Source organism: Chionomys nivalis, chromosome 4, assembly GCF_950005125.1.
Source record: "Chionomys nivalis chromosome 4, mChiNiv1.1, whole genome shotgun sequence".
Lineage (NCBI taxonomy): Eukaryota > Metazoa > Chordata > Mammalia > Rodentia > Cricetidae > Chionomys > Chionomys nivalis.
In genome coordinates, this window is record NC_080089.1 from 14,840,017 (window position 1) to 14,854,097 (window position 14,081).

The 14,081-nt window shown below is 51.1% G+C and overlaps 1 protein-coding gene across 3 annotated transcripts in view; it reads right to left on the reverse strand.

Annotated features, from left to right (window-relative positions):
• Positions 1–1,883: 1,883 nt before the first annotated feature.
• The window catches only part of Amotl1 (angiomotin like 1), a 111,384-nt gene continuing 99,186 nt past the window's right edge, over positions 1,884–14,081 (reverse strand). For all 3 annotated transcript variants that reach the window (XM_057766691.1, XM_057766693.1, XM_057766692.1), the window contains 4 exons: positions 11,518–11,643; positions 10,264–10,490; positions 7,972–8,247; positions 1,884–7,213 (listed from right to left, as the gene is read on the reverse strand). In XM_057766691.1, the coding sequence (XP_057622674.1) occupies positions 7,107–7,213; positions 7,972–8,247; positions 10,264–10,490; positions 11,518–11,643 (736 nt within the window). In that variant the 3' untranslated portion in view covers positions 1,884–7,106. The remainder of the gene's footprint in view (positions 7,214–7,971; positions 8,248–10,263; positions 10,491–11,517; positions 11,644–14,081) is intronic.

Below are 14,081 nucleotides of genomic sequence, written 5' to 3' on the forward strand. Positions count from 1 at the left end.
GCAAATCTTTCTCACCTACTTAGTATCCTTACTTGCCTCCAGCTCCAGCCCACTCTGGCCCACAGCCGCGTTCATTTCTTTCTCTCCTCAGTTTGGTTTTGTTAGTATGGAAGGCCTCCGTGGCTGGCTAGAGTGCCATGATTTGCTCATAGGCTGTGATCGTCCTTTTTGTTTCTGGTCCTTGTCCTTCCTGCCTAGGTCCTGAGCACCCGCCATGGCTCATCAGCTCCACACAGCATTTCTTAGAAAAGGCACAATATGTCCCAAACCTCTGTTCCCTGGAGCCAGAGTTACAGGGCCTGAACCCCTGACGTGGGTGACAGGGACTGAACTCAGGTCCTCTGGAAGAACGGTAGACACTCTAATCACAGAGCAGTCTCTCTAGTCTGTGTTTTCTTTACACACAAAAAGCACCTGTTTACGTAAACAGTGTGAAGAGCAACTGTGGGGGAGGGGCCGAGGTTGACAGCAACGCAGAGACGACGTGTTAGGATTGATGACATTGTTCTGGGCTCACCTTTCCCACACCCACCTATTCACACAGGCAATATCCAGATAGATTCTACTCAGAGGGTGCGGTGGTTCTGTACTGGGGTGCTGCTCTGGCTGAGAAATGCACATGTGGGTCTCTCTGCGCCAGCACTGGACTTTCCTCTCTAGAGTCCTGGGAAGACTGAATCCAGCAGTCTCTCAGAGAGGTCCTGGCCAAATGCCACATGCAGGGCCAGTGTGCCAGCATGGCAGCACCTGGCCTCCCGGCTCCCAGATTGAGGCTAACCTGAGAACCCTCTCTTTGCTGCACCTGCCAACGAGACACGAGTTTATCTACGTTCCTAAGAGGCTCTGCAATGGCACTCTGTCCGAAACTCCATTTGTGGGATTACTGTGCTTTCCTTGCTTTCCCTCAACAACTTAGCAAACCTAATACCTAGCCCTGGAGACGCAGCTCTTTTAAAAGCTTGTCTGTCCTATTTTATGTGACTGAATTCCTAATAAGAATGTGAAACAGTCCTCAGAGTGTATATCTGGGTTGTAGGCAGGACATACAAAAAGTGAGGCAGACAGCGGCTTGAGCCCTGTGCCTCTAGGGATCCACAAATGCTCTGTAGACAAGCTTGTCAACTGTGTCGGAAGACCAGAGCTGAAATCTCTGCCCTCTGCTCTTGCTCGTGCCTCAGTTTCCCGGTCTTTACAGACAGTGACTAGACTACTGTGAGGACTGAAGGGAACCACACTGTGTTCGTGGGGGTTGTTCCCTGCCATGCTGGGATCTCACCGACCCACCAGAAGTGCCTTTGCCTGCTGTGTGGACTCTCGTGGGTTTATCATGTTCAGTGTTAGTCACTGAGGTTCCCTGCCAGAATTCTAACTTATCAATCACATGACTATCACATGAACCCACCCCCAACCCTCCACCCCACCAATTCTCTTGTGACAAAGCGGCTACCATCTTCCCTGTGCACGTTGGGGCAGGGCACAGAGCATGTCTGACTATGGTCTGCTCCCTGGCATCTGGGCTACTTGGGTGGATGCCCAAGGCAGAGCTGGTTCCCAAAGTGAGTTCTCAGAGGGTTTCTGGATATGTGTGGAGAGGACCCCCCAACACACCCCAACCCAGCCTCCCACATTTCTGCTTCCCTCCTTATTCATCTTCCAAGCAGGGAGTGAGGGCTGCCAACTCCAGCAGGGGTGCCACGACTCAATGCCTCCGTGAAGAGTCTGTGTCTGTGTGGGCTGAGGGCCGCTGGAACAGCCACAGGCGGGGCTCTGGCTAGCATGGAGAGGCTCTCCCACGTGCAGGGTGTCAACATGAGAGACCTGTGCTTCGCTTATGTCCTCCGGAAGGAAACATACAAGGAAGGAAAGAAGAGCCACCTGCTGTCCACCCATTTATTATTTACAATATTAAGGCACGAAGTTTAAGCAGCAAAGAACAGGAGAATCTTTGGCTGACCAACAGTATCCACAGCCACAGCTGAGCGGGGACTCCCCACTCTGAACATGGACCCGTCTGGACGGATCTGGACGCCGCCTCTCAATATAATCCGGTGACACAAAGATGCCAAAGATAAATGTGGACACCAGGGCCTGCTGGGCAGTGCGGCACATGCCCCCAGAACAGGGGAGGGACACACACACACAACACCACAGCCACACACACACAAGGCAAGCGGGAAGGACAGTGGCCCCAGGGCACTCGGTCAGGCTGGAGCTGGTGCCTGTGCCGGCCCTGTTTCACAGAGTTTGACACCGATTCTGTCAGTGCCTCAGTGAGGAGGAGGCGCCACTGGCCCTCCTAGAAAACATTCAAATACAAGTACTGTGGATAAGTCTGTCCCGTTCTTCTTGGTAATAAATACTCACAGGTGTGTGCGTGAGAACAGGCAGAGTCACAGGTAAACACAACACGGGTGGCAGAACTGGAGCAGCTGAGTCTAGAAGCTGTTGGCTATGCACTGCCTCGGAGGGAGGGCAAAGGGCACACCTCAGTCACAGCACACACGACAATAACATGCACTTAGATCTCCATTTTACAGAACCCCTACCGGGTGTGCACACTAATGAATATGTACTTAGGGCTGTAGCATACGCAGTGGGCTGGAAGCGCATGAGGCCTGGCAAGAGAAAAGGGCTTGAAAACAAGGCCCTAGGGGTCACGTGTACAAATGACTTTTCTACATGTCTTGATAGTCTTCTAAAAGTGTGTGTGTGTGTGCGTGTGTGTGTGTGTGTGTGTGTGAACCACCTGCAGGAGCTGGTCCCCTCCTCCTGCCACACGAGTCCTGGGGATCTTGGCTTTGGTGGCAATACCTTTTCCACTGAGTCATCTCGCTGACCCTGGAACTCTTATTCTGATTAATTGCCCTGTGTTCTTTTCCTTGTGCTGTGGACGACTTGGGATTATTTCCAAAACTTAAATCCATTCTCAAAAGACAAGGACCTCTCACCTCACGGGGAATCGGAGGAATGTGCCAGGCCCTGGAGGCCATGCTGCTAGAACAGTCAACAGCATTTGACCTGGGGAGCCCTGCAGCCCTCCCAAGCAGAAAGCTCACGGGAAACAGTAGGGCTTTCTGGATATTAAGAATTCCACCTCACATGTATGTACTTACATATACATATTGTAGTATACCATTAAGTTACTAAACAAGAAAGGGCTATACTACTAAGAAGAGGAAAAAACACTGCTGGTTGTCTGGCTTCAGAAGTTTGTCTGAAGCCTATTTCCCATGGGTCCACCCCATGAGCAAATGCCTTAAACAATCCTCACATTAACCAAAGACATCTAGAACACATTAACTATTAGAAAGAGTGGATGACAGCCGCCGTGTCTACTTAGAGACTGGCTGCCTCAGCTGTCAGGGAAGTTACTGGATTTCTCTGGCTTCACCATTTAAGAACAATGTCAGACCGTGCTTCCAATGGCCACGAGACTCCTTTGCCTAAAAGGGATGTGTGACCAGCGGAGAACACAGGGAAAGACTGCACACACTCGCGCAGACGAGGAGGAGGCCTCACGCTGGGAAAGCGAGCCCTCCCACTCAGCACAGCTCTCTGCAGCCCACACAGGAGAGTCCTGCCTAGAAGTCCCTTGTTGTCCCTGTCATCTTCACTGTCTCCGGGACTTCAGCCTCATCTGACCGTCCACACAAGTCTCTGGGACTCGACAGGTTGCAGAGAGGGGAGGATCCAGCTCATCAGCTCTTGGAAGGAGGAGCTTCAGCCACATTTAGTATGTGCAGTTGACTGAAACCAAGCAGGGGACAGCAAATAGGACATTTGCCTCTCTGCAGGGGACACCGGAGCTTCTTTCCTGAGGGTAGAACACTGGATTCTCTGTTCTGAGGCCAGAACTCACTTGGAACAACTTTCTTGAAATCTACTCAAAGCAAAAGGTCAGGCTACACGGGCTCCAAAGAGAGAGACCTCTGCAGGACTGGTCCTACAAATCCCAGTCCCCACTCCTAAGGAAAGCTGGGGGCAGAATAGGCAGCCCCGCCCAGGAGGCACAGTGGAGACACTACAGCCGATGGCACCACCTTCTGGGAAACAGAACAATGTCAAGTGTTCAGCTCACTCTTAATTCTTTGGAAATTACTGTGTTTTTCCTGGCAGCTTAGTGCTATGGACCTCCAGACAGGAAGAGTTCTTACAGAGACCTGACCAATACCCGTCACGTCCCACACGATACCTGGAGACACACAGACGTCACCGTACTGCTCTCTCCAGGACAAAGCAGGATGCTGTCAAGTCATCACCAAAACCACAGCCTTGACCCTTTACCAGACGCCCCTGGGAGACCTGAAGGCTAGACCGCAGCTCTGTGAGGGTTGTGCTTTTGACAGAACGTGAAGACTTCTGTCCTTATCTGAGAATGCTGGGTTTGATAGCAACAGGTGGTTTGGGCTTAGTCCTGTTCTCAGGCCCCAAGAGGTGTGGCAGTGTCCCTGTGTGCACACAAGTATCACACATGGGGCCACAAAGCATGAGGCAGAGCTCTGCATATCATGCTCAAGACTGCGCAGCCTGCGGTTGAGACTCCTATGTCTCTAAGGCCTCGCATCTGCTTGAAAGGTTGGAGATGAGCTGTAAGCCTCTTGGGTCCAGTTTCTGCGTCTGTGTGTGCAACCAGGAGTGTCAACCTGGTCTTGTGCCCCTGGTGCTTTAGGGACCAGTTACAGGCACTGTTTCTGGTCCTTGCACACTGTTCTCAGGGTCAAGCGAGATCAGCGTCTATGAACATCTCAGAGCTTGCAATGGCTGTGAGTGCTACAGCTCCTTTGTCCTGTAGGTTTCAAAGAATTACGCAATGGAAGACTGAAGGCCTCGGCCTTAAAGCCATAGCCTCTCTCTCAACATGGAGTCTTGGACAAAAGCCACAGTACTCGTGGAGTTGAAGCCCCAAACTGTCCGCGTCTCTTTTGTGTTTTGACAACTGAAATGTTGACAGTTGGCTGGAACAGGGGTCGTCCGCCCAAGTATGCAGTGTGTCTGGAACACTCAGACTAGACTCTGAGTAAACTGGGCTGTGCTTCACCCCTATGCTGGGAGACAGCCTAAGTTTAGGGGGTTCAGACATAGTACAGGGCTGCAAGACCTCCCTAACTTTCCTTTCTGGTTTGTTTCCAGCATTGATTGGAGACAATATGCTCTTAAGAGAGTTAGCTGCCGTCAACTCCACGCCCTATCTAAAACGGTCCCCACTCCCATGGGCATCCATCCTCAGGTCCCTCTCAGCTGACAAACTCCCCTACACTGTCTCTCACCCCTCCCCATAGCACACAGGGCAAGCTCAGCACCCAGGCTGCCAGAGACGTGAGACTGAAGAAGTAAGGAGTGGGCAGCAGCTCTAAGCCTGGTGCCCACTGCCCAGCGGAGCGTGGAAAGCTCAGCCCCACCTTTGTCCTGTCAGATGGCTCAGGTATTGGACAAGACCACTGGCATCTCCTCTGCTCTCCTGTTCTGTTCTGAGCTGTTCTCCAGGCTACACCTCTCACAATCCATGAACCACCTCAGCCTGGGAGGTCATCATTTCGCCCAGGTTTTGCCCTGGGGACAAGTCCTGGAACAGATGGCCCAAGCAGAGCTCCCCATGCACACAGTCCTTCAGGGCTGCGGCTAAGAGTCACAGACATACCGCTTTTCTTTCTTCCCTTGAGGGAGAAGTAGTGATGAGGAAATGGACTTGGAAAACAAATCCTCCTGAGCTTGGGGCTAGTCCGGGAGCCTGAAGGCCCATTTGTGCCCTGGGCAGCTTCCCCTGTGCTCTGCAGGCAGCCAGTGTCCAAAGCAATGCACATGAGCCCTTACGGTGGTAGCATCCTCAGGGGCCTGGCCCTCACTCACGGTGGCTCATTTCCATGACTCTGCTGCCTCACCTAGGTAAGCTGTACCCCTTGTAAGACACTGGCCACACTATGCATCGACCAATCTTGGGGTTACACAGCAAGTTCACAGGAAAGAAAAATGATCACAAAAGCTGTTTGCTTACCAACAGCAACCAGGGGAGAGCAATGAACAGACCCGAAAGCCTCAAATATGAGAAAGTGGCCCAGGTGGCCTGGTGAGATCTTGGGAGCTGCCTGGAAAGCTGTGTGTAAACCACCATTGGGTACCCACAGCACCGGTTCATACTAAAGTCTTCCCAAAGGGGCCGTGGGGTGGAACTGTCAAGCTTCTTGCAAGAGAGGGGATGGGAGTGAAAAATCTAAGCAGAGGCATGATGTGACGTCAGTGGCCCATGGACTCCTGCTCCGCCTCATCCAGGCCTCCCTGGCTCACAGTGAGATTAACAGCCACACTTTAGCTAAGCAAAGGTGGGGGTGGGGACAACCAGGGTGCCAGCATGAGGTGGACACCAAAGCAAAGACGGCAGTCTCCTAAGTCCCACATGTGAGGAAATCTGCTGTCTCCGTAAACAGAAAAAAATACAACAAGATAAAGGAAGGAAGTAGAGCAGAGACAAACAAGTTCCTAGAAGTTAGGGTGGGTGAGGACCACGGTCACCACACTCCCATCCTGTCAGAAATACCACTCAATCCAGACAAGCAAAACTTCACACTAAGATCACAAACCAAACAGCCAAGTGGTGTCAAAACTTGCCTGTGGAATTCCCCATTACCCTGGATGCATCTTCAAAGGGCAGGCATACACACACAATACACACACACACACATACACACACAGACACATGCACACACGTGTGTGAGAACCCATGATGGCACAGAAACACCACATTATGCCAAGATGGGTGTTCAGGGTTTCTAGCAGATTCTTCTTGAAACAAACCTAAGAGGCAAAGGGAATGGGGTGATTCTAAGGAAGGCCCAACTCTTCTTCATCTGTTTATAAGCCAACAATGGGGGAACATATGGAGCTTCCCCAAGACATACAACTTCTCTACAATGGAAAATCCCACTCCTATTTCTTCTCAACTCTGCTTCCATGTCTGCACGCATCTTCCTCCCCCCTCTCTGCAGTCCTGCGAGCCAGCTGTCTGTAACATTACGAAGTGTTCACACCTGTCCTGGTTTTCCATCTAGATCTTCTCGTCTTCCAGCCATCTTTATTGACAGCACGCTGGTGTGAAACTTCATAGGACGAGGCTAGATGAGGACTTCCATCATCTCCCCATCCGGGAATTCAGGCTTGTGCAACAAGCTGCTAACACGGCCTCTGTGGTCTGTCGACTTCCCGTGACCAGGAGAGCTCTCTGCCAAAGACAGGGCAAATATCAGCAGCCAGCTCTCCAGGAGCCCACTCTCCAGGAGCCCAAGCACTCTCTCTGATGGGAGCATTTCTAATGTCAGGATCCGCCCAAGAGTCTCATGCACCTTGGTGTACTCATGGGAGGCTGAGACTATCTCAGTGGGAAGTGCAAAATGACTGGTGGGGGGCTCCTAGAGAAGACAGTGTCTTAGGGTTCTGGACTGAGTAGAAGTTAGAAAAAGTGAAAGCTGCCAAAGACCCAAATTCCCCTAATTCCTGTCTGCTCAGATGTGAACAAGCAGCCTCACACCTCAGTCCTGCCACGCTGTTCCCACCACAATGGACTTTCCCCCAAACCCTGAACCCACAGCCTCACACCTCAGTCCTGCCACGCTGTTCTTACCACGATGGACTTTCCCCTCCCCCCAGTCACGAGCCCACGGCAAATCCTCCCTCCCCCAGCTGACTTCTATCAGATATTTGCCTGCCCCCTGGGGAAGCGCAGAACACGTGTATCGCCAGGTCACCCGAGCTAGCTATTTCTTTTCCTTTCTTCAGTAACGAACTAAGCAGACCTAGACACGTGTTAGCCCCACAACAACAAAGAGCACACTCAGTCTGTTCGTCATTGTGGCAACCACTACTGAAACATAGGAGCCGACGGGGCTTCCTGATCTACAGCTCCCCTATAGATTGCCCCCCCCCCTTAAGTCCCACAGTCCCATGGGGTCTCCAAGTGTGGTAGAGGTAGGGGCCACATACCCAGTTTCTCCATGGTTCCTTTGGCAGCTGGATGCTTCAGTATGGGGCTGTTGGAAGGGGCAGTGCTCAGCCGGCCACGGCTGGGGAGAGAAGCCGTGCTGGGCCAGAAGAGATCAGTGCTCTTGTCGGTCTGCGTGCTACTGTCCTTGCTGCCTGTCTTGGCATGGGTGCTGCTGGCCGATGCAGTGGAAGCTGGCGGGGACAGTGCAGAGGCAGGTGTGGTGGGCAGCAGTGGGGCAGACGCCTGTCCCTGATGCTCCTTCCCCAGCAGGAATCCTGAAGGCAGAAGAAATGACTTTTCAAGGAAAATCTGTTTCCCTCTACTTCCTTTTATAAGAAAACTTATCTTTTTCTTTCCAGGCCGGAGATGACTTCATTTATTCAATGATTTATTCTCTAAGCCCTAATAAGCACTGGTGTGCATGCTTGATGAAATGAGAAACACTCCTATATCATGTCCCCAGTCCCATGTCATCAAATTCCCTATGGGGTTGGTAACTGTATTCTAAATTCAAACAATTGAAAACCACGGTTGGACTGGTGGGGGGGCTCAGGGGGTAAAAAGACCCATGGCACTCAGCCCTGCCAACCTGAATCCCATCTCCTCACTGCCCAGACAAAGAGGTGGGATGGAGAAATTTCTCCTGGGAGCTGCTCAACCATTAGGAAGGCGGACAACATCGTGTCTATCGTCTCTTCAAGTCATCATCCATGAGGTGGGAAGACCTGAGGTCCATGTAGGTGGCCTCCACCCGAACCCTCAGAGTCGCTCCTGATTCTGTGGCTGGCATGTGGGCACCAGTTACACTGACAAGGAGGTAAACTGGTGCGGACAGCAGGGCCAAGGTGCTCAACACTCAGACCTTGTGCTGATCTGCAACTCAGGTATCAGCGATGTGCACCTGGATGCATGTCACAGGTCTCTCCTGGGCAGTTTCCATCAGACCTGCCTCTCACTGGGTTTGGAGCTAAGTGTCCTTGTGATGGTCTTTATCATAGCTGCTGTCCCTAAAAATCGTCTCTGATGAGCTGAAGTTGTAGTGGCCACCAGTAGAGGGCTTCAGACAGATATTCTGGCTGAGAGTCTTTGACCCTACCCCCCCAACTCTGTGGGTTCATATGGAGGCTCTCAGACACTGTAGGACAAATCAGCTGGATCCCTCTGAGGTCCTGTATGGGAGAAAACTGACTCTGGGCAGAGCCCCCCCCCCCCCCCCGAGTTGCCAGCAAGCAGAGAGGAAGGAACAGAGGACTTGGGAGCATTCTCTCCAAGCTCACTGGCCCAGCCTGTGAAGCATCCCGTCTACTCCAGATACCGCTCCGTCTAAGACCCACTCCAGGATAACTCCCAGCCTCCTGCCTGTACCACACAGGAAGAGTGATCCTCTGGGCACACTCTCCCCATTCTCTCCGTGAGCCTTTGCATGTTGCACAGGTGTAGATACACCCAGGATGGGGTGACAGTCTGGGGTGTGGTAATCTGAATGCAGTTGGCTTCCATAATCTCAAAGGGAGTGGCACTATTAGAAGGCATGGTTTTGTTGGGTGACCATGGCCTTGTTGGAGGAAGTGTGTCACTGTGGAGGCCAGAATACTCCCTATACTCGGAATACTCCCCAGTGTGTCAGTCAACTTCCTGTTGCCTACAAGATGTGGCACTCCTGGCTCCAGCACCCCATCTGCCTGCACGCTGCCGTGCTCCCCACCGTGATGATGATGGTCTGAACCTCTGCAACTGTAAGCAAGTCACCCCAATTAAATGTTTTCCTTGTAAGAATTTTCTTGGTCATGCTTTCTCTTCACAGCAATAGAAACCTCACTGAGACAGAGGGGCTCTCGGCGTGTCCTGCTAGGACATTTTGTGTTCTTCCTGTCAACAATATTGACAAGCATCAAGCCAAGCTCAGTAGCTCACAAACCTTTAGAATCTGCACGGTACTTTCTTGTACCTGGCTTAGCTCTTGCAACCCAACATGACTGGCTTTACTCCCCATTTGAAGAATGTTCAAATTGAGATGAGGTGGGGGGCTGGAGAGATGGCTCAGGGGTTATAAGAGCACTGTCTCTCTTTCAGAGTCCTGAGTTCAATTCCCAGCAACCATACAGTGGCTCACACTCACCTATAATGAGATCTGGTGTCCTCTTCTGGCAAGCAGACAGAATACCATATACATAATTAATAAATAAGATATTTTTAAAAATTGGAATAAGGTAACATCCTGAATCCCAACAGTGATAGGGAGGCCACCTGCCAGGACTCCTGTAGCCCTGCTCTCTGGGTCCCCATCTCACCTATACTCCCCTTCCAGGTCTTCTCTTCCTTCTTCTCTTCCACCAGCTGGTTGCTGGTGAGTGAAGTCTGGCGGGAATGCGTCCCAGTGGCTGCAGCAATGGATGGGACAGAGCGGGCAGGCCGCAGGCTGGAAGAGTCTGTCTTCCCAGCATCCTTCCGGGATCGTTGCTGAAGGACTTTTATCATGGCATCCTTCTCTATGATTTTAGCATGGAGGTTTTTTATTCTGGAAAACCAAACCAAAGAAGAACAAGAGTGTGATTAAAATGCCACTTAGAAAACTCTGGGACACTTGTCTCAGGGGTCTCACAGTAATTCCGGGACACGGACTCGGGTGTACCAGGAGCTGTCTGTGAAGCTGTGCCCTCCCGGGAGATCAAAGCGGTGCACCTTTCCCAGTGCCCTGGGACATTGGGAACTCCCGGGAGGGCTGTGAGAATGACCACAGTCACCTGCTGGGGACTTGGAGGCCTAAGCTGCGTGTGGATTGCACTTAGGGGGAAAGAATGGAGGTGGGAATGCCAGAGGAGCATGGAAGCTTCGGCCCTAAACAAGGCGTGTAACTGTAGCTTACAGAGAGAAAACTCCCTGTAACTGAAGGGAGATTTCTACAGTGAAAAGGGAAAGAAATGGCTAGGTTCACGGAGGGAAGACGACTTTCCCCCACCATTGGCAGACGACGGTAAGCAGTAAGCCTTGAGCTTTTTCACTAACTCTGATAGATACTCACTGAGCCTCTTTACGGCTCAGTCAGAAAGCCCTGTTTTCACTCTGGCACACTGAGACTCAGGACTGGATTCTAGGCACTAAGGTGACATCAAAATTCCCTGGAAGCTGTGTGTCCACTAGAGGAGCGCACCCTGACTGTTGAAAGTTCTTTGTCTTTGGTGGAAATAGGTCATTTCGGCTCCAAATTTCTGGACCTTGGGGGTGGAATTTCTTTCTCATTCCAGGCTTACAGTAATGTGGTGATTATAGAAACAAATGCCCGGAACTAACAGGGACATCTAAATTCTTCAGGTATTAGATAACCGCCGTCTTCACTTGTCTCCCTACAGAACTGTTGTGTGGAGCCCCTTGCTTTCACATTGAGACAACCAACCTCCTTCTCTCCAGGACAAGAGTCTCTGGGGTCCTTAGGCTCATGCAGGTGAGAACAGAGGACAGAGCGCCTGTGTGGAGGGGCTGGGCAGGGAGTGCAGCACCAGTTGCTATCTCATTCAGATCTGGGGGCCAGGCATGGCCGTCCTTACGTGTACTCCATGTCCTGACACCTTCTGTTGGCCTGCACCACCTCCTCGTCCTCTGACCAGATGTGGGCCTCCAGGGAGCTCTCGCCATAGCTGCCGTTCCTTGAGTGGTTGATGATGGTGGTGTCCCTAGGAACACGAGACACACTTGACTCTCCAGGCCTTGTCCTTGGTCTTCCATGCAAACACAGACTGGACAGACACATGTGCTCCACCTTCTAGAGGACACCAGAGGTCCTCCACCTCCGCCACCCCACCTTGGGGGTCAGTCTCGATGGAGGCCAGAATGGGGAACTGCAAACACTTCAGGAAAAGCCCCCTCAAAAGCCCTCTGTTGGCCACACTGTCCTAAAGAACTAAGACAGCATCTAGCCGGGCAGTGGTGGCACACACCTTTAATCCCAGCACTAGGGAGGCAGAGGCAGGCGGATCTCTGTGAGTTCGAGGCCAGCCTGGTCTACAAGAGCTAGTTCCAGGAGAGGAACCAAAAGCTACGGAGAAACCCTGTCTCGAAAATCCAAAAAAAAAAAAAAAAAAAAAGAACTAAGACAGCGTCTAAGGGCTGTGCTTGCTAATCTTGATTACTGCAGTGTTAACCCCTCATCAAACACACTGCCTTCTGCAGCAGGTGGAGGTTAGCACAGGGCTTCCAATGGGCTGAAGGACAGCGAAGAAGCGACTGACCGCACAGAGCTCATCTCCAAATGGATCCTCAAGCCCTACACCCAGGGATCAAGGAATGTCATGGAAACGGGGCAGAAAGACTTGCTGTGAAGCAGTGTCTTCTGGATACATCAGGACAGTGACGCCAAGAGCTCTCAATGGCTATGACTGCCTGCACACATCCAGCACAAGACCATGCCAGTCCACAGGCCAGCCCGGATGGGGAAGAGTCATGGCTGCTGATAGAAAAAGTCCGTTTTCTTTAGGGACAAACTTCCTGCTTGGTTGTCTATGCCCCAGTGCTCAGTCCTACATGTGCATACAGGCAACACTAATTGGACTCAGTGGGTGTGTGTCTGTGTGCTTGTGTGTGTGTGTGTGTGTGTGTGCTTGTGTGTATGTGTGCTTGTTAGTGTGTGTGTGCATGTGTGTGTGTGCATGCGCTAGCGAATGTGTGCATACGTGTGCAAAGAAGAGGACATGAATTTGAGGGAGGCACAAGGAGAAGGGAGGGTCCTGGAGGGAGTTGGAGATGCTGAGGGATGGATAAGATTAAAATGCAATCTACTTAGGCCAGGTATGGTGGTGCACACCTTTAATCCTAGCACTTGGAAGGCAGAGGCAGGAGGACCTCTGCAAGTTCCAGTCAGCCTGGTATACAGAGAGAGTTCCAGGACAGCCAGGACAATTACACAAAAAAATTCTGTCTCAAAAAAGCAAATCAATCAAACAAACAAAAAGCATTATACTCAGGTGAAATCATGTACATAAAGTACTAAATAAACAAATAAGAGACAGTATCTCAGGAAAACAATATTGAAAAATGAAAATCCCCTGCTTCTTCTATTATCGAGGTTAATTTGCTACTCTGTTGATGCTGTGTGTGTGGATGCGAGCCTACAGATTGGGTGTGCTGACACACGCAGGCTATCACTGCTGCATTTGTTGACGCTGAGTGTGGATGCGAGCCTACAGATTGGGTGTGCCAACACACGCAGACTATCACTGCTGCATTTGTTGACGCTGAGTGTGTGAAGGCGAGCCTACAGATTGGGTGTGCCGACACACGCAGACTATCACTGCTGCAATTGCTGCTACCCTTAAACTTTCTCATCCTAGCTCACTCTCCCAATCACAGCTAAAGTTCTGCCTCTAGGTGTCCACCCATGTAGCTGCTGGGTTAATGTTTTGCAGCAGGGAGGTTGGTAGCTACTCAATATAAAAGCCTTTTACCCCTCTTAATGACAGCTACCAATGAGCAAGCACTTATTTCATGCAGGGAACGACAGAGCACAGCTCACATGGTATCCATTTCTACAGTGTGCTCACAGAGAGTAGAACTAGGATCGGGTGACTCCTAGGACACCATTAGTGGACTGATGGAAAGGGACCCAAGCCCAGAGATGACTCCAGAGCTTTAGCCAGACCCAGCATGGAGCCAAGTTCCATGTGTCTTTAAGAAGGTCTCAGAAAAGATGCATCATGATAAAACAAACACACGAAAGGGCAGGGGTGAGAACATGATGCAGAAAAGTAAACACTGTGGCTGTGGATTTATCAGAAAAGCAAACCACGGGGAAAGCAGGCAGAATGCTTTTAGCCACCACATGGAACCATAAACACCACAGGGCTCAAAGAAACAACTACACAGGGACGAAGAGCTAGAAACATTTCCCATCAAGTTACTTTGGAAACATTTCTAGGGCGCCAGAGGCAAAATTAAAAATTCATGTTCACGCTGTTGGGTAAGCCGACAAGCGCTTTGGTCAAAACCAAAAGAGAGCCAGCTTCTAGAAACGCAAGCATTTATATCTCCGAAGGGATACTACTCTGCTTTGAAATTTGTGGAGTTTTAAAACCTTGCCCACACATCAAACAAAACAAAACAAAAAACCTCCTCTCCA